Below are 26,009 nucleotides of genomic sequence, written 5' to 3'. Positions count from 1 at the left end.
ACACATTCCATTGTTACGCTTGAAATAATCGGGATAATATGAAAAATAGGAGAGGACCTACCTAATCTAATAATGATGAGAGCAATTACCTTGTCATTTCTGCGGATTCATGTAGCTAACTTTTCTTTTCTGTTCCTTGAGATGGCTAAAATGCTTATAGTAGGCATTTATGTCACAGTGGGGGGAAAAAGAAATTGAATTCTAGTTCGATATGCTCCCAGAATAATAAATAACACAGGGGTGATTGTTTCAAAACAGTGCTTTACTTTCAGTGCATAACATTTCTCCAAACATGGAAGTATTTCTTCCTATCAAATGTAAAAAAACTGCATATTTCATTCACTTCAAATGTGTTAAAAATTGAATGCTGAGTATAAATGTAGTTATGCGTTCTCAGCAGCAGATGTCAGTCTTGCAGTAATGAACAGTCAGTGAGATAAATACAGCAGTAAAACCTTTAAAATCACAAACATCTGTTCTCCTTTACAGTTAGATTTGTTATCTAACAACACGGTTCAATATTTGTGAATGAATATGACCTTTTGGTGTTTCATAACTGTTCAGGACTATGCATCAAATATAAAAATGTGAAGGCTCCTTAGGTGCTAGGTCATGGCCATCATAGATATTATCCTTGATTTTGATACATTTATATTTCTTTAGTGTACATTGTGGATATATTACGTGTATCAGAGTAAGAAAATCCTTTACCAACCTGCCATTTTTTTTTATTGATTGATTTTCTTTGTCCTAAATGGGTGTTTCATACACATTTCATCTAGAGCACAGAGTTCCTGCTCCTGTGGCCTATATGTGCCCGTCCTTTCTTATTCCTCTTCCAGCATAGACAGCCAATGATGGCTGCACTTATAATGGCCGTTGCAATAACTGCGGAGACAATGAGGATGATGGAAGTACGGTGTGGAACGTGACCTTCCTCTCCCTGTCCGCTGCTTGTGACTTCATACTTTGAGGGAGAAGTTGTCTTGACGACAGGTGAATTTGGTTTGCTTCTCGTCTTTGTTGAGGTCATCGGCGTCTGCTGCGTGGAAGTCAGCCCCAAGTCCTCTTCTGTCAACCAGCTTATCATCATCTCATTCAGACTAAGGGGTGTGTCACACACCACGAGTGTGTGGTTGGCCTTGGATGGGTGTTTTTTCAGCCATTTGCTAAGAGGCAGAATGTCCTTGTCACACCTCCAGGGGTTCTGCTCAAGACGTATCTCATCTGCCACAGAAATGGCATCTAGATCTCGCTGTGGCAGGTTTGCAAGGGTGTTATTTCTTAGGTCAATCTCTCCCAGGTGACTTAGACCTTGGAGGAAACCAACAGGCAGATGATTGATAAAATTGTTCTCCAGAGAAATGTTTACCAGGCTGGGGAGACCTTGGAATGTCCCGGCTTGTAATGTTTTCAGCAGATTGGTGTGAAGTGATACCTCACCGAGGTGTTCCAACCCTCGGAAGGCTCCGGTAGTTACGTCGCTGATCCGGTTGCGACTGAGCACCAGGAGACGCAACTGAGTGAGATTTTTAAAGGTGTCCTCTTCGATACGACTCAGTTTGTTGTCGTAGAGCCACAACTCTTGCAAGGCCGTGGGACCAAACACCCCTGGACCAAGGCTTTCCAGCTGGTTTTCATACAAGGAGATCTGGGCTAGTTGGGGAATGTGCAAGAAGAGGCCTTGTGGAAGTGTCCTCAGTTGGTTGTTGGAGAGGAACAGCTTTGTGAGTTTTGGGGTTTTTGAGAATAAGTCATGTTGGAGATGAGTAATACGATTGTCCTGCAGGGAAAGTTCCTCCAAGTTTCTGAGGTCATCGAAACTTCCACTGGGTATTTCTTGGAGGACATTTTTATTTAGTCGAAGATATTTCAGCCTGGAAAGACCTTTGAATGTCCCGCTCGATAACTGACTGATATTATTTCTCGCGAGCAACAGGTACTCCAGCTCAAGGAGCGGATGAAAAGTTTCCATGGGTATCAAGCTCAGTTGATTCTGAGTAAGATCAAGAGCGGTGAGAACTTTGATTTGAGAGAACCACTTTGGACGCAGTGCCACTAGCTTGTTTGTATTCAGATTCAAAGTCTCAAGTGTCTGGAGATTTTGAAACAAGGCTTCTGGTAGATCTTTCAATTCTAATCCAGTCATTTTTAAGGCCGTTAAGTTCACAAGGGAATCAAACGTGCCAGGTTGAATCTCCTCCAAAACGGTGTCATCAATGGCAAGCCGTGTTGTGTGAGTGACAGAAGAAAAGTCCTCTGCTTTCAAGGAGTTGATGTTGCATTTTGAGAGGTAAAGAGACGTTGTGGATGACGGCAAAGGAGGAATTTTTGAGATACCGATGCATAATGTTTCGACTCCTTTGCATTGGCATCCATCCGGACACGCCCAAATAGCAATGTCGAAGGAGCAGAGAAACAGGAGCACGTGTAAAATGAGAGGAGGGCCCATTATGTTCCTACAAAAAAAAGACAGAAATGTTGGATTATTTGCATTTTTTTAATTTATCCACCAATGCTACTCATGAGATTCTCTGTAATTAGGATGTTTACACACTAAAATTTCTAGTACATTGTCCAAGTAGTTTCCTTGTTTTCTTTTTAAGCGGAAGACTGGTGAGACAAGCATAACATCTCCTTTCAAAAAAAGCTACATTTTATCATCAGGCTACTGGACAAAAAACAAAAAGTTCCTGCATGGGTGTGATGGATTATTATGGGAGCGTGTGCCAAAAGTGGCTGAAGCATATCTACTTCAGCATGAAGTGCTTTAATTTGTTGTATTTCCTGTATGACTTTTTAAGAGTCTATTAATATGTATGTAACGGAAAAAAAACAAACTCATTGATTTCATTGTGTAGAGATTTAGTAATCTATCATCTTTTCACATCTTTCACATCTTTTCACAAGTGTTACTTTTTAAGAGCGAGCTTATTAATTTGGAATAGTTTCAACAAGTATGTTGTAACACACACACAAACACATTTCTTACCTTAGATGGTTAGTAGATGATTGAACACACACGGGGAGTTTGACGTTATCTCCGATGCGCACACTGCTTTCCTTTTAAGCTTGTGAAATTCTGCGCTGAAAATTTCACACTATCACATTTTCATCATCATATGGATTCCTCCTTCTGTCAGTTTTCTTTGGTCCTCTTATGAAATCTGTAGCTGGTCATCGTCGTCCTAGTTTGCAAAACAGTCCTGAATGTTTCTGCTGCAGGATTTTGTTAAATGAGGGCAATTGGGTAAGGGGGTGGGGGGGGGGGGGGGGGCAGGTAGTCCCCACCCTCTGTGGCGTCAGAACTGGTTTGAATGCACATATTGAGGCCTTGGAGAATCCATGTGGTTGTAATTATTCTCACACACAACAACTGTGTGTGTGAGAATAGTTTTCTTCTAGGAAACAGATGCTGTATTTAAGATTGAGGTAATATGAAGAGGAAATGTTTGTTGTTACTTGAAAATAAATTGTTGTGTACATGACATTGTTGTCTCGTGCAATGGCTCTTTCCTTTGATGCAATGCCCAGATGAGCTACATTTCAATGCAAGGAAATGCCCTTTGTACTCGATTAAACAGCTCATTCATAGCATCCTTAGAATGTAGAATTTGTAATAACAACATGACGTGTCCATTTTTGTGGCTGCAATGTGAAAAGTAAAATTTGGTCCGCAGTAAATTATCAGGGGAGGCTGGACGGTATGTTTGAACCTAAACTGCTTCTTTACCACAAAATCCAGATAGTGAGGGTGGAACCACATAACGCACAGACCATATCGGTCAACACACTACATAGTATAGGAAAATGATTCTATAGTTGCTATGGGGTGAGATTCAGAAATGAGTTGTGATCATTTGTGAAACTTGCATCCTCTTATCACATTAACTTTACACTTTGTGATACTTTATACTGCAAGAGTGTATTAGTGCCACAATAATACAATAGAAATTCTAACAGTACAAAGGGAATACATTTTTATCACAAGAAAAAAGACCAGCACACAGCTAGTGTACCATATTAAATAGGAATGAAAGGATTCCCTTTGATTGGCCATGTTAAATTTAGCTGTGACAACTTCCACAGAGTTGCAGGTCTCCATCTCCACGATCCACCGACTTGCACTTGTCCAACATTAATACAATTGGGTCTCCATGTGGATTTATTCCATACGGCACAAAACACACAAGCGTTTTTTAAACCCTTCTGAAATTTTAAAACAAATCACTTTATATCCAGGATCATACTGCATGCATTACTTTTATGTATGTAATTTTGAATTCTAATTATTCGAAAACTGAACCTGTAAGATGTCAGTGGTAAAAATGACCAAAGGTACTTTTTGAAAAAATATTGTTGCTTAAAGGTGATTTATTAATGTCTGTCTCAATGTAAAAACCTCATTTGCCGGACATTCTGCAGAGCAACTTCTATTAAGTGATACTCAGAGGGCTTACAAAAATAAAAAACGCCTTTATTTGATTGTTCTGAAATTATTGTATTTTTCCCTCTAAAACTTACATCCCATGAGTCACTGTTTTTTTGCAATCTTTCCGCTTGTTTTCGACTCCACCATTTCCTGTGTGTGTGTGTGTCTGTGTGTGTGTTATGGGAGCTGGTTTATACCTCCTGTTGTGTAAAACCAGCCTACTGGAAAGTCCTAATCACCCGTTGTCATGGCAACGAACTTGGGAGCAGCTCACTAACTCATCCTCCTATTGTTAGTGGTTTGTTTTAAAGTTATGGAATTTGTGGCATCTGCAGTCATTATGTAAAAGTGGAAATATTTTCAAAGACCATAACTAATTGTCTTGATTGTTTTTCCGGAAACTATCTCATACCATTGCTACACCAACACATCCATTTTCAACATTAGAAATTATGCTTTGACTTTCTGCTTGCCTGTAAGTTTCTATTGGGAGATATCCGCTCCCTGTCTTTCTCATTGAAAGAGGAAGTGTGATAGTCATATCATAGCCAGAAATGCACTGGAAAACCTCTGAGAGCAGCTTTTTTCATATCACCAGTACACACACAAACACACACGCACACACACACACATACCATAAGGTCACTAATAATAGCAAAGCTACATAATTCACAAGGGTGAACATACACAACTGACTTTATTTGCACATCTATTTTCTGCAATGTAAACATTACAGACAGGACAAAAAATATATATATTGGAAAGACCATTGAGACATCCCCCCTAAAATTAGTCTTATTTTGTAATACAAATGTGAGGCTTTACAAATATGGGGGGAAAAAAGGATTCATTGCTGGCTATAATTTTAAGCTGCAGTATATTAAAAGATGTGAATAAAGCATATTGAAAGAATGAATTTTTTTCTCAACATTTTTTAAAGCTACTATTACGTATGACCCCTTAAATGCGTGCAAATTGTTCCTTTATCTCGTTTGCCCTCTTGCAAAGAAGATGCATAGCATACATGTTAGCAACGATGAGAAACATGCCTGTGGCCACAAGAAGGATATGAGAAAACATGAGGAAGCCTGCCAAGACTGCTTTTGAGGGCAAAAACCACACATATACCCAACCACTATGATAGTTGTGGTGGACAAAGTCATGTCCCTCTTCGACAACAACGATGTCATGAAATGGTGACTGAATGTCGTAAGTGGAGGAAATCTCATCTGGTTTGACATTTGGTTGGGGTGAGGAAGCTACTTCGGTAGCTGTCGGAGTTGTCCAAGATGACTCTTGAGTTGGTTCCTGTGTCCGAGTGCAACTTGGAGTGACCGTTGTCATGTTGCAATTGTTCAGTTCCTCATCATGTAAAGAGTCAAGGGTACGGAGTATTTGATATTGCGGACTATGACATATGACATCGTCACTTTCAAGAACTGCGTGCCTATTAAGTTTGATCCATTTGACCAAAGCGTTGATGCTGCAGGTACAGTCCCACGGGTTGCCACTCAAGACGACTTCTACAAATCTATTGAATTTGAAAATATCTTGTGGGAGGTTTTTAAGTCGGTTGCCATTCAAATCCAACATCCTGAGTTGTCCAAGCTCCTGAAATATATTTTCGGGTAGATTCTTGAGGGTGTTGTTATTGAGGAGTAATATTTCCAGTTTGTTTAATCTGGAAAAGTGTTTGGGATGCAGTTTTTGAAGGTTGTTTGATTTTAGCGAGAGCTTCTGAAGTTCAGGAAGACAGCAAAACAAATCTGGAGGCAAGTCACTTAGCCTGTCGTTAAAATGGAGGTTTAGGGTCCGCAGCCCAGACATGTTGGCAAATAGATTTCCAGGCACTCTGATGAGATTCGTGTCATATAGGTAAAATTCTGGCATTTCAGGCATGTGACCCATCAACTCATCCGGAAGTGACAAAAGCGGATTATTGTAAATGGTCAGTTTAAAAAGTTTGGGCATGTTGTAGAAGCTCCTCTCAGGGATAGATTGAAGTTTGTTTGAAGATAAAGTGAGATTCTTCAACTTCTTCAGTGGCCAGAATACCTCCGGAGGAATAGTGGCTATCTTGTTGGAGTAAATTTGGAGATACTCAAGGTTCACTAGTCCATCAAACATTCCAGGTTCTAACTTCTTCAATTGATTTTTATAAATAATGAGCTCGTTAAGTTTGATCAAGGAGTGAAAGGTAGTAGGGGAGAGAGTTTTTAAGGAATTATTGCCAATGTTTAAGATTTCAAGGTTTACCAGTTTGCTGAAAGCTTCTGAAGGAACACTGGACAAATTGTTGGAACTCAAATCTAGATCTTGCAAAGCAACAAGTTCTTCAAACATGTCAGCGGTAATTGCTTCCAGTCGGTTTCCATTTAAATGAAGTTGCTCCAGAGCGACAAGTGGGCTAAAAACTCTCGCATGAAGTGTAGAAAGATCGTTGCTTGTCAGCTTGAGAGACTTGAGCTGTGGAACAAAACGGAAAGCCCGGGGATGGATCGTATGGAGGTGACTGAAGACTAGACTGAAACGTGTCATCGGCTTCATTTTCTCCAGGCTCTGCTCACTTATGACGTCCATGTTCGTTCCGCCCAAAATCAGTGTGTAGGTATGATTGGGCAGCTGTGTTGGTATATCCGTAATGGTATCACCTATGCACGTGACTTTGCCGTTGGAAAGACACTTGCAGCGGCTCGGACAGGCTGCATTGCTGGTGAAGAAGGTCAGCACGGAGAGGAATAATATCCACATCAATTCTGCACAGAAACGTGTTGGTATGGTTATTAATGTGATTCCATTTGTGATGTATTCAAGCAGAACAATAGTAAAAAATATCAGATCTTTTTTTTTTTCTTCTTCAAATAAAATCAAACAGTCCACTCACCTGATAAAAAAGAATCCATCTTCTCCAATGGTATTATTTATATTGTTATTAATCCCAAATTGATTTGGAGCACGACATAAGCACAACTATTGCTGTCCCTGTCCAAAAGTCGAAAGTTAGGAGTCCTCTTCAATGTGTTGTCAGTGATAACCAGTCAAGAGTGGCACGCAGGAATGCTAGATCATTTCCCTGTACTAATACTGACCGATGACGCAACATAATGTAGCTCAGTTATCTGAGCTGACAATGATATCATTACCAACAGCAATAAAAAAAAATTACAACTATACCGTATTGGCCCGAATATAAGACGACCCTGATTATAACCCTGACCCTCTTTTGCAAGACTCAAGTTTGAAAAAAGACTTTTTGAACACCAAATTTAATTTTTATACAGATAATAATTGGAGTTCATCTGAAACATGATTATAACAATATATTCGAGAGAAAAAGCATGTTATTTTGCCTCATTCAAATCATGCACATCTTAATATCTTTGTGCTACCGCTATTTTTGTTTTTATTCTTCATGACAGGGGTTCGCTTTGTCCTGGGGAGTTAAATTCAACATTCGCTTTAAAGATATCTGGCCCCATCTAGCGTTGTGAATGGGTATAACTTCTAGACCCCGAATGTAAGACAATGTGTTATTTCAATGCAAAAAACACCGTCTTATATTCGGGCCAATACGGTACTTTGTACTGGACTTTTGCTACAAGCAATAATGTTCCTACAAGAACTTTGGTGTGTTATTAACTGTTGTATGATAGTATCTGCAGCCTCTCCCTGCCTAACTGGTACCAGGCTGTAATGACACACGGTATGTGTTCAGTTCTCACACACATGAGGATCCTCCCAGATTCCAAAGAGTTTGTTGGAGAGTCCCATGTTTTATGGCGTTGGTTGCTAAACTTTCTCCTGCTCAAATATGTCAAAGTTGTTTTTTGTCCCCTGGTAACAACAGAAAAGCAAATGTTACTTTATATTTCATATGGCCACATGATAAAATGCTGTGCAAACAAGACTACTAGCTTTATTTTTTACAGCGTATTTCATAGTCCATTACTAGTCAAACTAGTTAATCCACTACCGTTCAAAAGTTTGGGGTCACTTAGAAATGTCCTTATTTTTTAAATAAAATTGCTATTTTTTTTCAATGAGGATAATACTAAACTAATTAGAAATACAGTCTATACATTGTTAATGTGATATATTATTAATAATATTATTAATTATTATATTATTAATAATTATTCCAGCTGCAAACATCTGTTTTTTAATGCATGAGCTCTAATGGTCCGTTGTTTGCGAATTATGTTAAAAAGCTAATGGATCATTACAAAATCCTTAAACCCTTGTGCAAATATGTTTCATGGAAAACATTCAATTGTGTGCGTGATCCCAAACTTTTTAATAGTAGTGTATATTGCTAACTTTTTTGCAAGGAGATATCACATAGCTCTATGGCCATTCATTATGTTATTCATTTTAAATTTAGTTACCAAATAAATTGATCCTTGTCCTAAAAATAAATCTAAACACATTATGCTGTACTGTTTTTATTTATCGGCATTTCTGTTTATTTAAAATGCAAATTACCAGATTTTAAGGGGACAGCTATGTTTTCAGTCTGCTTCTGCCGAGCCCGCCACTGTTCACGTGGGATTGAGGTCTTTTCACAGCAGCTCTCCCATTATTCCGGCAAAGCCCAGTGACTCAGCTATGTCACGCTCTTCTCTAAAACCTCACTGCACATGAATTCACCTGTCACTGTGGAGGCTACACTACATGTCGGATCCCCTTTACTCGAACACACAGCTCCAGTGTTTCCAAAAAGCTTGACCCTCTTTCATAGTTCAAGTCCGAAGATTCTCATTAAAATATATTATATCCTTTCTGTGTCACCAAAGATCTCTTAAATCATACAAAACACATCTTTACATTGACATTTTATTTTTTTTTTTAAAAGGAACAATCTATTTCTATTACAATGCTTTCTGGCAATGTACAAAAAATGTTATGCTCCATTTTGCCACAAGAGAGCAACATGAAGACACACTAAAGCGGGAGGCAAATAACTGGTCTTAAACCGGCGGTCGCTTGATTGGAGCACCTCGAAATGATGATTTCTTGAGGACGCTGATTAATCATGATGTTGAAATAAAAAGTATTCACATAAGTCATATTGTGGGTTCTTAAGGCTATGCTGGGCGTTGCAGCAAGATTTCACATCGATCCTTATTTCCGTGGAGTCCCATGTCACACACAGTACTTCCAGAAACAAGCTGCAGACAAAAGAGAATTTGTGATCTTAAACGGGACATGGCTCAACTTAAACCTAGAAGCAATCATGCAAATGAATTCAAAGATATCAAAGTCGACCTACGTTCACCCCTCTTCCTTGTTATTGGTTTGTCAACTAAATTAGCTGCGATTTCCTTCTCCAGTTCCAGATCGTCCCTCAGTGACTCCAACTTAAAGAAGAAACTGGTATTAGATCAGTAAGACTTTTCAAACTCACCACATTTGTTATTGAAGCTTTACCTCTTCTAAATCAGCCAATTTAGCCACCAATTCAAGCCCTAGCAACAAGAAGAAAAAAAACTCAACATCCCATTGGTTTAATTTCCTTAATTTGTTTTTATTTGCAAATGTCTCACCTGGAGCGTCATTCTTTTCAAGAGGAACTAGACTTTTGTGCAGAAGCAGTGATAGAATTTTACTCTGGATATCTATGTCATCTTTTGGATTCAAAACATGGTTACCTGGAGACAAAAAGAAGCACGGAAGGACAACAAGCCAATCATCATCTGACCCATTGCATTTCAAACACTGGATCAGAAACTCAATAAACATACCTGCATTAAATAAGTTCCTTCCTTGCACATCTATCACACCCTGCAGGAGTAACAAACTCAGAAGTCCCAAGATGCAGTTGACAACTCTAACCCTATCCATGACACTCAATAGATGTTCCCAGATGCTTCGCTGTGTGAACTCCTCAAGCCGACGATTCTCTTCCTTGGGTCCATCCCTTCGATATATGTATCGTTTCCCAGCCAGGGGGCGGAGCCAGTCAGCCACTTACGTATTAAATCAATAACCTGTCACTGTTTGTGTCGTCAGTAGTCGACCATTTTACTGGGGCTATTTTGCAGCGGATGGAAATATGACGTTATAGGCAAGGCCAGTAACACTATATCACTGTGACATCAACAAATCAGGCTTAGAGAGGAAGTCATTAATCTGCTTGATGGTTATGAGAGAACTGAATTACATTTTTTGGCACTTGCAGGTCTTTTTTCTTTTATATTAATTAATTCCTTGAGTAGCTTCATAGGATTGTGTTGGTACAAGGAAGCCCGGCTAAGTAAATTGATTCTTCCCCAAAGTGCATTATCGCAAGAGATGAGCTCCACAGTCTTGGCTGCAAGACTCATTCGGAGGTGAGGGAGCATTTATCATGGCAGCCGAGCCAACTAACCAGCGTCTCACTATATCACTATAGTTTGTGCGTCAATGAAGCGCTGCCAGAAAGCAGGTATCGTGCGGGCGTGGTGTTAAGGAAATGAGCTGGCAGGCATCAGATGAATTTGGCTGGCCAGGGTATCATAAAAGTTCCTCCGTGCCTTTCAATCGAGGCCCTTTTGACGTCTTATATCTCTCGTCCAAGCACTTTTTTTTTTTTTTTTTTTGCGAATCCATCACTTAAATTCATCTGCTACAGAATTTGAATGTGGCACTGGGACTCAATGAAGAGTGAAGTGCTGTTGAGCTAAATTAAAGGTCAGAGCTGGCTCTTTGGGATTGAATTACCAAAGTTTGTGCTGTGAAAAACTTTCATTTGAACCCAAGATGCGGTTGGTCTGACCCATTTATTGATTGATAGAGTCAAATGCTGTTTGTATTGTCCTTTAGTGTATTAAACTGTTGTCATTGAGATCCACAGTGGCCTTGGGGTTGGTCTTAAAACCACTTTGTTTTGTTCTTATCTCAGATTTGGACATCGAGAAATGAAGATTTGTTCTCAAGGCCAAAACAGTTGCAGGCTGTTCTTTTTCCACGCTTTTCTTATATAGACAACAAGCATTCATTTAATAAGTAACTATAACAATTAGATTTCATAGTGTTGAACATTAAAACGAAAATAAAGCAGACTTATCAACGAAAATAGCATACCTTGGCCTTCAGATTGAATTTTTGGGTCGGATTGAATTTTACAAAGAAGGACAGAAAGAAGCCACAAAAGCTTTGGAAGGAAGTTTGGACTCATGATTGACCTCTTGCAAAAGTGATGGAAAGGCCAAAGTATGAAGAAAATTTCTGCTCATGAACGAATATCTTTCCTTCATTGCAGTTCAAGTCGTTATAGCGATCATCTTGGCTTTCTGGTTTTATTTTGGTTTTTTTTGCACTTACAGCAATTGGCCAGTCAGAGGCAGTGCGTGGAATGGCACGCAAGCGTCCATAATATCAGTAAGGTCATTTAAGAGTAACCATGATTAAATTTTATTTTTATATTTTATTAAAAAACATTTAGCAGCTTCATGTTGTTTCTTTTCTCTTGCACTGCTTCAAATACATGCACATATGGATGGTAAAAAAATTATAGTCTGTGTGTCGATAAAAGACAAAAACAAGAAATGAAATATTTCAGAAAGTGTCTTGCAAAACGTGTCCGCAGCAATCTGCACATATTACTACCGTAATTTTCGGACTATAGATCGCATCGGAGTATAAATCGCACCAGCCATAAAATGCCCAAAAAAGTGAAAAGAAACCATATATATATGTATATAAGTCGCTCCTGAGTATAAGTCTCCCCCCCACCCAAACTATGAAAAAACCCGTGATTTATAGTCCGAAAATTACGGTATTTATACAAGTTATCCCTTTCACACAGAAGCTCATTTGTGAAATATGTACACAAGATGTCAGCGTAGGCCATAGAAGTCGTAGACAGTTATGCGAAAACTGCAACAATGTTGGCATCATTCTGGTTTTAATCAGTTTATTGAGCACTAATGAAAATGGCCTAGGTCATGTTGGCCTAAACACTTGTTCATGTCAACGTAAAATAATTCCGACCACTGCATGAATAAGAATTGGCACTGTCAGTATTATTGTCTTGTAAATGGGCCCTAATGGTAGTGTTATTAATAATATGACTGATGGGGCTGTTGGGCACTTCAACAAACGTAATGGGCGACACTAGAGGGAGTCGTCCCATTAGCATTGTGGTCAGCATGCTGTGGTGTGTAATGATTCCGTGTGTTGTGCATATATGAGCTTTTCTCTACTGTTTCCTCGTGCATGTGTGTTTATATTCTAAATTTAGGGGCAAAGTCCAGTCCGTAAAATATTATTCATGTGGATCATATGGATCGCTGCGGGGAGGTGCGTTTTCTTTCAATTCGTGGTGCGTCTACAGACGGTTCAACGCCACAGCGCCTAGTCAAAAGTGCGATTTATAAGGAGGGTTATGACGGAAGTCAAAACGTAGCTCTTCAAAGTAAAACGAATATAATAACCAGCTGTTTAAATCTTTGTTGCGAAATCACGTCTTGACCAATGACGAATTTATGACATTGTTATATTTAAGTGCATGGAAAGACTAACGTTTATAAAGAGGATTTAGTACGTCCTGACACGTCGTTATTTTATTGCGACATGTGAAACCAGAAATCGTAGAAACGCACAGTTGAAATTGGTAGGCGTGGGACAAGAAAGAGATGCTTGTCAAACACGCTAACCGCGGCAGGGTTGCTACCATCGAGAAAGAGAGAGAGAGAGAGAGAAAAAAAAAAGTGAGAGAGCGAGAGGGTGGCCACCGAAACCAATCAGGGACCGTCCAGCACCTGAACCGTCCATTGGGTTTATGAGTTAAGGCGATCAATCAGCCGGTCGGCGGTTGAAACATTGATAAAAACGCAATTTACACTCATCGGCTCCTTACTGGTGACAACATGGCTGAGTGTAACGTCAGCATCGACCATGAGAACCTACCTGGAGTGAAAGAGGGTAACGTCCATAACACACTTGTCACGTCTAAACATATTTACACAGGTAGTACAGACGATGCTAATGCTAAAAGTTAGCAAACACAGGTGTTTTCTACTGCGGTTGTTTTTACGCTTAGCATAAATAGCTAGCAGATGCTAGCACCTTTGGTTCAAATCTCAGCTCTATCTAGTATTTAGTCGAGTCGTCCTGTATCATTTAACGTGTCTGCGTTAAGGAATGCTACCTGTCACGTAGGAAGTTTGGGATGGGTGAAAATGTTTGAACTGTGGGAAAGAGTATTGTGTCTTCAAGTTGACAAATGATTTATGAGTCCTGTATTTGACTTTTTAAAACTAGTTCAATTGCATCAATCCTATAGCCAACAAAAGTCAGGGCCTCGACACTTCTAACAAGTTTCATGCAATTATTAATATTTAACTGATTTTCAAAAGACGCGTGCTAAACTCATCAAGGTTCAAAGTAATCCATTCATGAAGATTATGTTTGATTGTTGGTTGTAAATTTGTATAAAGAGGATGATTTTTAGTTAGAAATTAAAGCCATTAGAATACAGCACTGGCCCCAGTCCTGGTCTCACCTGACCCAGGTGAGGTGGCTTGTTGAGATGGGAGCTATATGGCAATTTGGGATGTTGCGGATGTGGCAAGCAGCAGCTGCTCTCTTGGATGTTTGTTATTCTGGTCACAGAGACAAGCATGGCTTCGTCTGCAGAGGGACGTTGACAAAAAATGCAGGGGAAAGGATCCGGTTCACCCGTAATGTGGTTCAAATCGCACATCCACATCAAGCAACAGTTGTCTTTTGTGACTTTGTGACTTCAAAGTCAAAGTCTGCTTTATTGTCAATTTCTTCACATTCACTTCACTTGTAATGCCAATTAAATATGACAATAATTATGTTATTTTTAGGTGCACGATTCAACTGTGTGCTACTAGTCTTCGTAGATTTATCAGCAAAAATGCATTGTGGGTGTCCTGGCTAAGAAGATTAAGCATATGGTAGGAACAAGTTAATCAAATCCCACCATGCCCGTTGAGTCACTAAGGGCTTTGATCATTCAAGCATCCACCAAAGCAGGAGGTGAAAATTTTGGTGACATATGTTGCCTTTATTTAGTGTCAATACAGGTTGCTTCCTGGGTATTTTAGTACAGTCGATGTTCCAGGGATGACGAAAAATCAAAGATTTTGAAATGCAGCACGGATTGCATAGCAGTTTTATATCAAAGTCAAAGTCTGCTTTATTGTCATGTCTCCTTGAATGCCTGGGATCTGTATTATATGGTTTTGTGTTTGTGGTGAGCATCGCTAAATGAACAGCAGAGTTTAAGATGAATTGTTGAAAAATGCAAAAAGAAAAACTGTTTAAGGTGACTTAAGTTAGGAAGTTGCTGTCAATGAACATCGGATGTTGTATTATTCTTATTCTTGGTGTATTGACTGTGAAAGATGTCAGACGGGTGGCATTTTGGTGTAAAACACTGCTTAACTTGAGAGCACTCTCTTTTAAAGCAGAACTCCTGCTCCTGGATGTTTCCACAATAAATAGTGCCAGCAAAACCACTCAGAATTTTAAGCCTGAAATGAAAACGGAGCTGCTGCCGTTTTTAGGCATAACAGACTTGTTCTAAGTATAAGCTTGTAAAATGGGGAAGCCACGGAGAGGAAACCACACTGTTACTTTTTAAAATTTGAGATGCAAATAAGCCAAAAGACAGCTAGCTGCCGGGCAGAGTTTCCTTTTTTTTTTTTTTTTTTTTTATGCCTGGAAGGAACGTAGTCTTCAGCAGTAAGGAAAAAAAGATGTTTACCTTAGGTCAGTTCCAATGCAGCAGTAATGTAGCATTACTGTTCTTTTTGTCACCTGAAACAAAACACTTGGGGAGCTTAAAGTTGTCAACAAAGGTGTTTTTCTGGGACATTGTGCAAATTTTCCCACTATTCCAATACGTTTGAAATTTAGTGGTTCTATTCTTTTATTTGTGACACTGTACAGAGATATTATAAAATAATGTACACATGCACAGGGTATAGTTGTCTAACATTGTTGTTTTTCTCCCAGTGTGCAGAGACTTTGCTGTGTTGGAAGACCACTGTCTTGCCTACAACCTCCAGGAACAAGAGAGTAAGCAACTTTTTTTCACTCTTTTTCCCGGTTGCCCATCCAACTCTGAACAACAACAAAACAAATCATTCTCTGGCGCTAAATTGTTAACCAGGAAGCTAAGCTACTTTGGTCTCCCTCTTCTGTTTAAACACTCACTTCCTGCACTTCCCATCAAGACATAACGTCACTTGACTATTTTGGAAAACAATCCTAGGCCACCCTTGTGTTTTCGTTCCAAAACGATGACCGATGTATTTAAAATATGACAGCGCAAATAGAGATTTTTCTTTGGACATAGTGTCAAGCCAAACTGGGTAAACTACAATAAGCCTTGGTTGCTGCGGGAAGAGTGCTCAAAGGAGCATTTTCTGTGGTTTATGGGGTTTGTTGTATTCATTCATGATTGTCACTGTATTTTTTTTTTTTACCCATATGAAAATAGTGCACCTTACATTTAAACTGCTGGGCCTGAATCAATTTACTGCCTGTTAGGGATGCATCACGATTAATCAATCACTCCAGGTCAGTTCTGAATTTTGCCCAAATGTCTACCGAAGCGCAGAGCAAACATGCTTGCCACGGACATTAAGAAACCTGCGCACAACTTTAAATTGTGAGAAAAGAAATTAAGCTGACGGGACTTCCCAATTTTAAGACTCTTTCACGTTTGTGGTCAATGCGACACTGTTGCTGTTTCAGATGATAACGTTCAGCCTTGACCAAACAACCCACACTGTCGTATCGCGTTCTCACCAAGCCTGTGCGAAAACAGCCCGAGTAAAAAGCCAGAGGGCCATACGTCACGCAGCAGTTTTGTTTGCGTCTGTATGTGCACCTGTCTCTCTTAAAGGTCTTAGATGTGACCGAAATTTGAGTAACGGACTACTCGACTCAACGTTTTCAAATATTTCATGCATTATGTGCTGTGAATAATTGATCAGATGGGAAGGGGAAAGAACAAAACTTGATCAACACCTGATAATTATTTCCTCAATTTTCAAGAGCAGTGACTCATCATGCTTGTTTAACCCCCGGCAGCCCGCGAGCTGCATTATGTGGCCTTGCGCGAGTAAATTGCGAGATGTAATTTGGGGCTGTTCACAAGGAAGCTGGCTACAAGATGGATCGTCAGGTGAAATAGATCTGAGTGAAGGGGTTGAGTGATGCCATCCACGCTTGCCGAGCGCTACGAGTGCGTCGGGCAGTAAGATTCATCTTCTGTTATGGCCGCAAAGTGCATTCCGCTAACCTTGGAATGGCACCGGGACCGCAAGCATTCATTTCTCAAGTGTCCTTTGGGTTTATCACCAGAGAATGACGTGTCCGTCTCCTGGCCGTTTATCTTCTTCCCAACAGGCAATCCAAACAATACAAGCCGAGGATCAGTAAATATGTCTCATACCATTCGTCGTGTGACGATGGCACTTTTTCAGAACGGCGTCGAGCAATGTGTCATGTGTGTTGCAGTTGAGAGCCACTTGGCGTCCAACGTCCACAAGAGCCGGCTGGTGCAGCAGGACCTGCAGGTGGCCAAGAAGCTGCAGGAGGAGGAGGATGAGATTGCGAAGGTCGTGATCAAGAAGCAGCACGTTGCCATGTGGGTGTCTCTCACACGATGACACACTCAGCCTTGTTTACATTTAAGCCAGCACCTGCGTTTACCAGTGTGGTACGTTTTGATAGACTACATGCGTAGCTTGCAATTTGTTAGGTACACAAGCTTGAGTTCCCAAATCGAGGTAAAATGATGTTCATTTCATTTTCAGTTTTCACGTCATTGATATTTAATTGTTCCAGTCAGTTTTACATATTTTTTTCTGGCTATAAATGGCACGTTAGTTTCTACGTTTTGGCTCAGTTAAAAACTACCAAGTGAGTGTGAGAGATGTGGCACGACTCTGCAAGTACCAATTGCGGGTTTGTCCTCAGGTTTTGCAGCAGCGCCCCACCTAGCGTTGGTGCGACTTGGACAGCCCAGCACCACATTTGGCCTTTTGCCATTTCACACTGCCCCACCTACAAGGAGTAAAAATCACACTCTGCGCTCTGCATTCTAATGGGGCAAACTGAGTCATAGTTCAGTGTAGTCACGAAAAACAGGTCCTTGCCTTGTGAGTAGAAGAGCTGCATGACAAGCTTGTTTACGTCCGCTCACCAACACGTAATAAGAATTTTCTAAACATTTGGTGTCCATTCCTGGACTAGTTACTAACTCCCTGCCTACCCTCCCTAAATGAACCTCCCTTTTGTTAGCACAGAATGTTTGGAACACAGTGTATACCTGCAGGAGATTGTTGTGCACTTCTCTGGAACACAAAGTTTACAGAACACATAAACCAGCCACACGTACAGACAGTATGCAATCTGGAGACTGTACTGCGACGCAAGATGGACATGGGCCAATTGTCTTATTTCACTTACTAAGATGACATTGTCCTTTCTTTCTCCTCCCTGCGCACACACACACCAACTCGTGCAAAACACCAGAGAGCGCCAAGATAACGAAATTGCCCACGAAATTCAGGATCAACTGGTTCGACAGGCTGAGCAACAACGACGACAGCAGGAGGAGAAGGATGCGGTAAGGAGGTGCACGCATGCATACACACACAAACACGCACAAGTTAGACTTTCATGCCTCACCTGTTTAAGAAAAAGGTCATTTCCCCATAGCATACTTTTGAAGCTTCTCAAGTTTGCACCATATTAAGCTGCCCTTAAAATTTTGACAGATGTCATTTATGATGCAAAAAAGGATCTGAGATTTGAAAATGAAATGACATGACAAATTTGATGAAAGAAAATGAAAGAGGAGATATTTATTTCATATTTAGTGAACGAGAGGTAGCCACATGTGCCTTCCTTAAACCTGTGGACACCCTGTATGTCAGAGGACAACATTTAAGATCCAATGATTTATAAAATAAAAACTTAAAATGAGTACCATTCGCTCCCCTCTGCAACTTTATTGTGGCCTGTGTGTGTTTGCAGGCTATTGCTCGTAAGATTCACGAGAAGGAGATGAAAGAGGAACGACGACGACAGAAACACCAGGATGAAGAATACTATGAGGATCCAGGAGGTGAAGAGAATACCGCCGCTTTGTATGTTCCAAGTATGAGTCTGGACTGTCGGTTAGTCAGTCGACTCGCGTTATTTAGAGAAACATGACAAAGAAAGTCGAGAATTAAAATTGCAGCAACCCACTTGCGCGGCAGATATGTGAATTACATCATTTTGAAACCAGCATTGGCATGCAGCAAATTCGATGACTTAGAAGTTTCCCTTTTTAGAATCTGAAACTTTGATGTTGCCAAATAGTGGAATCAAGTTACACACTTTTTGAGAATGGTTTCATTTCCCATCCAAACAGTAAACTTAAAAGTAGCATGCATGTTGCTTGTTCTAAAACTCACCTGCAGGCACACTGTAGTCTGGAATGTGTTTAGTAACACATTGGACAATTCTATGGATGACACTGTAATGCTAGGAAACAGAAGCGTAACCAAGGAAACAAGTGCTTATTTTTATCCTAATCCAGGAGATTAGTGTTGTACACAACAACCCAGCATGCGGTGAGACAGTCTCTGAAGTCAGTCAATGGAGCGAGAAGAATAGCGAGTGCCTAATAACGGGGGATGGGTGGGCGGGAAGTGAACACTTTGACTTTTTTGGCTCACACTCAGGCACTTTTTATCAGCAGAATTATTTTTGTTCATAGTCAGCAATGTCCTGTTCCTCAACCTAACAAAAAGAGGTTCTGAGAGTTGCAGGCTTTGCGGCTTCAAGGTGCTTCTTGCGTTCTACTTTTTTCTTTTTTTATTTAAATTCTGTTGTCACTCACATCACCATTATTGAGCATCTCCAATATGTTTTACTTTATATTTTAAAGTACATCATTACTGCCTACTTAGTCATTTGAAAGTTATTAGTCATATTAGAATATTGCTGTCCGTGATTTGTAATATGATGCACTACTACAGTCAACACCAGTGATGCTGACTTAATGACTGACAGTGGTACGGTCAGACGTGTCGGAAGGTGGGTTGTAAAACCAAGCAAGCGCAGTAGTATACAATAAATAGAAATAGAATACTTAATGGGCCAAAAAGTGGATTTGCCAGGACCTGGTTGAAATTCATGTTGCAGAGATTGTAACGTATGAAATGATGTTCGTAATATCTTATGTTACTGTATTACAGCAAAAAATGGAAGGTACTGCAATTGCTTGTCATTCTAGCGTCATGGCAGTCCTCAGTTGAATTGGACTTCATTCATTCTTGTGATGTGTTTTTTGCGAGCTTTTGATTGTGTTCATTTTTTGGCGGTGGGGTGCACATTATCACTGCCTTCATCGCCTCTTTCTATTCGAGATTACTAACCACCACCATGTTGTTTACACCTGTTTCTGCCTTGGCAGGTGCGGCCATTACTTCACTAACAGAAATTCACATTTTATTTCTATGACTTTTCACATTTCCATGCTGTCATGAAACATTATTTTTTTTTACTGTCTTCTTCCAAAATTCCCTTATCTCCTCCCGCTCAGTTGTGAGACAACCTCTTGACCTGGACAAGCCTACACGTCACGCATCTGGCTCCCCAGTCCCTTATGATGTGCATTCTCCAGTGACGTCCCAACGTGATCCTTCGCCAGATTATAATTCGGTAGAGCCAAAAAGGAGCAGGCACCCCAAACAGGATCCGCCCAGCCGTTCTAGGTACCCCGAGCATCACCCGGTAGAAGAGGACGGCCGGGGAAGACATGCAGATCCGTATTCAGACCACCTGTTGTCCCCCAAAGGCAAGAGTAGGGACAGGTACCCTGATTATGAACCTGTAGAATCTAGGAGAGCACGTGACATAATGGGAGAGGACCCTGATAGAGCGATGAGAAAAAAGGAGAGGCCAGCTCATCCTCCACTGAGTCCTAAGGGCTGGGACAGAGAGAGGGACACGAGACATGACAGAGATGTAGAGCAGGAGCATTATTTGAGAAAACACCAAAGGTCAGACAGGGAACAGGAAATGAGAACGACAAAAGGCGGAAGAGACGGGGAGCGCTCCAGAGATCGAGGACACGATCAGGACAGGCCTGAAGTGAGAGACAAGCAGATGCACAAAGGCAAGGACGGACAACGAGCAAGGGCCAGGAGCAGGGAAAGGGCGCTTGACGATGATTTCATTGAGCTGAGGGGGGACAGAGTATCCCGGGAGGAAAATGAGGATGACGCAGAGGGGATGAGGAGGGTCAGGGGCCGCCAGCGGGTCCAATCGGGCCCCGACGATGTGTTTGAAGAGCACAGGAACAACAAAGGGAGAGGTGACAACAGGGAGTTGTGGGAACCTTCCGGCAAGCGTACGCCCTCCAGCGGCGAGACAGGTACCACCCTGAGCCCCCCGTCAAGGTTCTCTGGAAATTTGCTTTGGTGTGCTGCCGCTGTTTGTTGCTTTGGTAATCGCAGGTGGAGGGCTGATCAAACCAAGGTCATCGATTTTGATTTTGTGATTTGATGGCTTGGCGTGATTGTATGTGCTTCTTTTGTGCTGTGGTGTCATCTCCCTTTTATTGCGATCATTTTAACATTGCTGAAAATTAGGTGGGTGAATCTAGGTTTGTGGAGGAAATAATATAGACAAAATCATCTAGGGGAAGTACAAGACTGTGATCTGCTAAAAGAACCTCAGGGCTGCACGGCAAATTGCCTATTCTGTGTCATCACAAAAATAAAATGCCGAGTATGAGCACACACTGAAGCTGCCCTTAAAGGTACTTTTATAGCTGCATAGTCTGCAATCAATCTTTTTTGTTTTCATCAGTGATCGTCTTTTGTTTAATAATCAGTTATTGACATTTTCCACCTCTCTAGTAACTCAAACGATCAGATAATTTATATTTAGGTCAAGCTAGTACTGTACTGTTCTTAATAACCATTTATGTTCACTTACACAGGTCGAATTGTGCTCAAAGGGAGTGAAGCATTTGTAGAAGGGGAGTTGGGAGTCGGCGAGGCCACCAGGGACCTGACCAAGCTGGATCTGCGTGAGCAGGAACTCAAGGACTTGGAAGTGGCCAGAAGAATGCAGGAGGAAGAAGTCAAGGTGAATGTGTGAATAAACACAACACAGAGCAGCTACAACATGATTGGAACCATTTGTATTTTGGAGTGTACTTTGCGTCACTGTTGTGCTGGACTATATCTGCATGATCACTATCTTGTGCAAGTGGTCATAATGTTTCAGGAGATCAGTGTATGTATAAATCAAGCATCACTCGCAAGCTGTACATGTGCACAACACCGTCACAGTGGAGAAGGCTTCATTCCCATTAAACTGCCAGGCAATGCGGAGGGATCCTAAAACTGTCTCCTGTGCGGACCCGAGACGTTCGTGATAAACAACGGCATCATCAGCCAATGATTCAGTATTTGACACATTTTACTACGTGTAATATTTATCTGCGTTGTTTTTGTCTCGCAGTTTGCAGAGGTAGCACTTAACACCCTATGTTCAGGCATGATTTTTCACCCAGATACTTAAAAAAGAAAAAAAACATTGTGATCTGTTGGGTAATTATAGAAATATAGCGTATGGCTGTATAAGTCTAGATCTGTTCATTTAATGATGGCAAATGTTTTTATCTGTTTCAGGCAAGCAAGAGCCATGTGCGTGCAGCCCAAGTTGCACAAGATGAGGTGTGCGGGGGTCAATATTTTTTTTTGTCTTTTTCTTGCCTGTAATATTGTTCAGCAAACGCTCCATTACAAAATGATGAATCACATCTTCCCCCATTTCAAGAGTGTTGAAAATAGATTTATTTCTTCTCAACGAACAGGCTGATAGTAGTTTTCCCCGTAAAAGAAAACATCACTGTTGTAACTGTGGCAGGAGATTGCCCGGCTGCTAATGGAACAAGAGAAGAGGGAGTACAGAAAACATCGAGAGCGGGAGAAGGACCGGGAGGAGAAGGAACGAGAAAGGGAGAAGGAGCGCTTGGCAATGGAGAAGATGGCGGTGGACAGGAGGCGAGCCGAAGGGGACTACAAGGTACGTTGCAAGCGCAGGAGATACTTTTCCGTTGAATTAGGTTTGCAAGCTTGCGGTATGTAATCTCATTAGATCCTGTAGGCGTACTTACTAAATGGCCATTGACTGTATTTGGTTTCCAGTCAAATTCCGAAGATGTTGTGCGACCTCGAACCCGAGATGAGCATCATGAGCACCAGAGGCAACGGAACCACCACAAGCCTTCCAGGTAATGAAGCACTTCTTCACAACAACCAAGAAGATGAAATGTCATTCAAAATGTTTGTGTGTGGTTTATAATATTATTGCCATTGGCTGTCAATGTTACTACCACAGGCCGCCTCATCCTCGCACCCACGAGTATGAGAACGCAAACCCGGGTTATGGATACGGTGACCATGCTGCTCCCCAACGGGCGCCCACCAGACCCGAAGCGGCGTACAAAGGTCCTTTGTTGCCTTCACTTAACACACAAAATGCAGCATAATATTAAATCTCATCAAACCTGGAGATCTTATGAGGCTTGAGCTCAATGAGAAATTTATCTGCATAAATGTGGTGTAGTGGGACAATGACCCACGAGTAGGAAATTGTTGAAGTTTTTTTTCTTTGTAGTTTTTTTATGTTATATACAGAAGGTCTTCAATTTATGGCAATTACGTTCCTATGGCCTCGACGTGACCCCAAGACAGAATGAGTCATAGTCTATCACTAACCTTTGCCAGCTCAATGACAAAGTCCTATGAAAAACACTTACAGGCCATAAATGTGAAACAATCAAATTAAGGGCAGCGGAAATTGAGCATTTCGCCACCGGATGGGTTTTAAAATAAAAAAAAAAAATACATGCACTGTGTCCAAAAAATATTCCAGGAAAACATAGTTTCAATTGTTGCAATGGAATTGTGTGAGCTTCCAGGTATCGCTCTTCTCACTTTAATCAAACCGCTCTTGACTGGCACACATTACGGGCAAGAAAAGCAGTCGGGAGAAATGATGCCAGTTGTAATAAAAGAAAAACGATTTCTGGAACAACTTCAACGCCAGTTATGTGCGTCTTCTGATGGATGTTGTCTACTTTTACAGGTGCCCATTACAAGCGGTGACTCAGGCTCCAGACAGGCCGTCAGTCCTCCTCTGTCTTTGTCTCCTCCTCTATTTATCCTTTTGTCTTCAACCATTCACACTCTGCAGACCAAAAGCCTTGGGACAATCTAATGAGTTGGCAATGGACTTTTTTTTTTTTTTTTTTTTTTAATTGGCGAGCATCCCTGCCGTCCCACCTAGAAGAAAAAGTGCTGGAATCTCACTCTTTTCAAACCCTCTTTTTTTTTTATATTTATTTTTTATTTTACAGCGTTTGTAAATTTAAATTCTCCAGCAGCCTCACCTCATGTAGTCACTCCCAAAATACCTTGCGGTCAATACAGAGGCTGCGTTAACGGCGACATGTCATCCATCACAAGGGCTCCAAGCCTCTGACCCGCGTTACTCGTCAGCTTGCTTTCCTTGACATCGTATTTTGTTTATTAACGGGACGTGCCTGCTCAGTCCGATGTGGCCTCAACATTTGGCAGCTGCTTCCTCCACCTTAAAAGCTGTCATCGGCATGTCGTGCAACAAAAAACGCAAAAGAGCCTTTTTCATATATTTTTTTTTTAAATAATCAAGATGCTGGTAGTTGTCCTCTCACTCATCCACCAACCTTAAAGTTACCGCACTGCAGAGGTGCTGACTGTATCGGAGGTCATAGGCAATTTGGCACTTATAATTCCCCCCCTCCTCCTCCAATCGACCTTACACTGATAGCCGCCGGAGAATATTCCGAATGAGTCAATGTTCCTTCTTGCAAGCTTAATGAACGATTTAAAGCACTACATGTCTTTCAAGTGCCACGTTAAATAAATGGGTGGGGAACTGATGGCCGGCCATTGGGCCCGCTGTAAGGGTCGAAAACTTGATCAACCCGTTGCATAGCATGCAATTTTTTATGAAACCCTATTTATAATTTTCATCACGCTCGGTGATTTAGTGAGATTCTATTTTTTTTTTTTTTTACACCACATTTGATTTTGTAAGTCTATCATGGCACTCTGATGGCTATATGAAATGACCTTTAATGAGAAACAGCCAACTGAACTCTGAACCTGCCTAATTGTCATTTTGGGCTTAAAAGAAACACCAGTAAGATTGAATGTGTGATGAGTAAATACTTTGTCAATATATATTTTTTTCCATGTTGCTACCAAATTGGCCAAGAATGGGAACACAAATGTAATTTTTCTTATATTTATATCTGGTTTAAAAAGGGAAGTCTTTAAGGTCATCTACAGGTCTTTCCTCTGATTGTTTATTTGGTTGAAAGCACACTTGGAACAAGGGAAATTCATCCAAACAAAAACACATATCTATTGTCAAAGGGACATTCTTCCCTGTCTTTGCTGGTCCATGTTCTGATCTTTTCATATTGAATAAGTAGAGCGTGCAGTAACCCAATTTTTTCTTTGGGGGGGGGGGGAGAAAGGTACCACCCTCCCTCCTGTCTCATCAATTTTGTCATGTGTGAATCGGTGGTGTGCATTTGTAATGTGCGTAGTTGCTATTCTCAGAATGGGTTATGTGCCATATTTGTCATTTTCCAAGCACTTGTAAGTGGGCCTCCAAAATCTAGTGGTTGGTGAGAGCACCACCTTGTGGGCTGGTTGAGTACAAAAGCTGTTGGTTTGTTGATCTTTGAACTTTCTGACTGGGACAAATGTTGAAAACTGCTCAGGATGTGTACGTACTGGTGTTGCTTGGTGTGTTGTATGTTCGACTCGTGTCCAATATTGAGCAGGTTATTTCCTGCTTTTTTCTTTTTGTTATTTCGTTTTTAATAGCTTATATGCAATCTCTTAAATCAACATGTGCTGGAACATGCTGTAAATGGTTTTTTTTTTTTTTGTATTTTTAATTTACGTTACAATGAAATGATTTATTTTACTTATTTCATCTCAAATTGTAATAAAGCAACTTTCGGAGTCAGTGACGTTGTTTTAGCCCTTCACTTAACTTCAAGTATGACAACTAAAACAGATGTTAATGTTTCATTCTAACCTCTCCTTAGGATCTAAGGAAATCTGAATGGCAAATAAAACCGAAAATGACACCTTTGCATTTTGAGACAAATTCTGTGTCCTTTATATTGTTTCATGTGTCTCCAGCGTGTCTGTCTACCCCTCTCCTAGTCAACACGAAATGGATGTGAAACCAGTTGGTGGGAAAAACCTGTTTTTAAATACATGCGGACCTTCAGGTGTGTGCGTACGCAAATACAAACCGCAATAATGCTGTAAAAGTGATCATGGTTTTGGAGTTTGAGCTGCAATTGCATCACAACGGATTAGAACATGGTAGTAAAGCTCATAGCTGTAGCTCAGTTCCAAAAGTGAAATGGAGAAATATTTGCGTAATACCGGAAAATACTTAATTAAATTTCAAATTTCCGCAATATCTTTATCAGTCATGTGTACATTATCTACATTTATTTCGGCACCAG

At 40.7% G+C, this 26,009-nt stretch overlaps 3 protein-coding genes across 4 annotated transcripts; 1 reads left to right on the top strand and 2 right to left on the bottom strand.

Moving 5' to 3' along the window:
• Positions 1-241: 241 nt before the first annotated feature.
• LOC133167232 (uncharacterized) lies at positions 242-7,515 on the bottom strand. The gene is made up of 4 exons (XM_061297858.1): positions 7,317-7,515; positions 5,396-7,188; positions 4,845-4,849; positions 242-2,459 (listed from the first exon to the last, which is right to left on the bottom strand). Exons 1-4 carry the CDS (start codon positions 7,333-7,335, stop codon positions 779-781), a joined length of 3,498 nt encoding a protein of 1,165 aa, XP_061153842.1. The 5' UTR covers positions 7,336-7,515; the 3' UTR covers positions 242-778.
• Positions 7,516-8,921: 1,406 nt separating this feature from the next.
• On the bottom strand, positions 8,922-10,959 carry uts2d (urotensin 2 domain containing). Its single transcript, XM_061296991.1, has 5 exons — positions 10,174-10,959; positions 9,976-10,080; positions 9,860-9,897; positions 9,702-9,789; positions 8,922-9,600 (listed from the first exon to the last, which is right to left on the bottom strand). Exons 1-5 carry the CDS (start codon positions 10,271-10,273, stop codon positions 9,575-9,577), a joined length of 357 nt encoding a protein of 118 aa, XP_061152975.1. The 5' UTR covers positions 10,274-10,959; the 3' UTR covers positions 8,922-9,574.
• A 2,083-nt stretch (positions 10,960-13,042) lies between these two features.
• ccdc50a (coiled-coil domain containing 50a) lies at positions 13,043-25,639 on the top strand. Of its 2 annotated transcripts, none has more exons than XM_061296940.1 (12): positions 13,043-13,336; positions 15,401-15,463; positions 16,913-17,042; positions 17,933-18,026; positions 18,437-18,527; positions 19,995-20,828; positions 21,399-21,547; positions 22,096-22,140; positions 22,334-22,492; positions 22,615-22,700; positions 22,808-22,917; positions 23,558-25,639. In XM_061296940.1, the coding sequence occupies exons 1-12, from the start codon at positions 13,282-13,284 to the stop codon at positions 23,575-23,577; spliced, it is 1,836 nt and encodes a 611-aa protein (XP_061152924.1). In that variant the 5' UTR covers positions 13,043-13,281; the 3' UTR covers positions 23,578-25,639. The 2 variants fall into 2 exon arrangements, with proteins under 2 accessions (XP_061152924.1, XP_061152923.1); XM_061296939.1 differs by having other exon boundaries at positions 21,399-21,553.
• Positions 25,640-26,009: the final 370 nt, after the last annotated feature.

Source organism: Syngnathus typhle, linkage group LG14 (genome assembly GCF_033458585.1).
Source record: "Syngnathus typhle isolate RoL2023-S1 ecotype Sweden linkage group LG14, RoL_Styp_1.0, whole genome shotgun sequence".
Taxonomy (NCBI): domain Eukaryota; kingdom Metazoa; phylum Chordata; class Actinopteri; order Syngnathiformes; family Syngnathidae; genus Syngnathus; species Syngnathus typhle.
The sequence above is the reverse complement of the archived record's forward strand: the minus strand, read 5'-3'. Positions and strand labels throughout refer to the sequence as shown.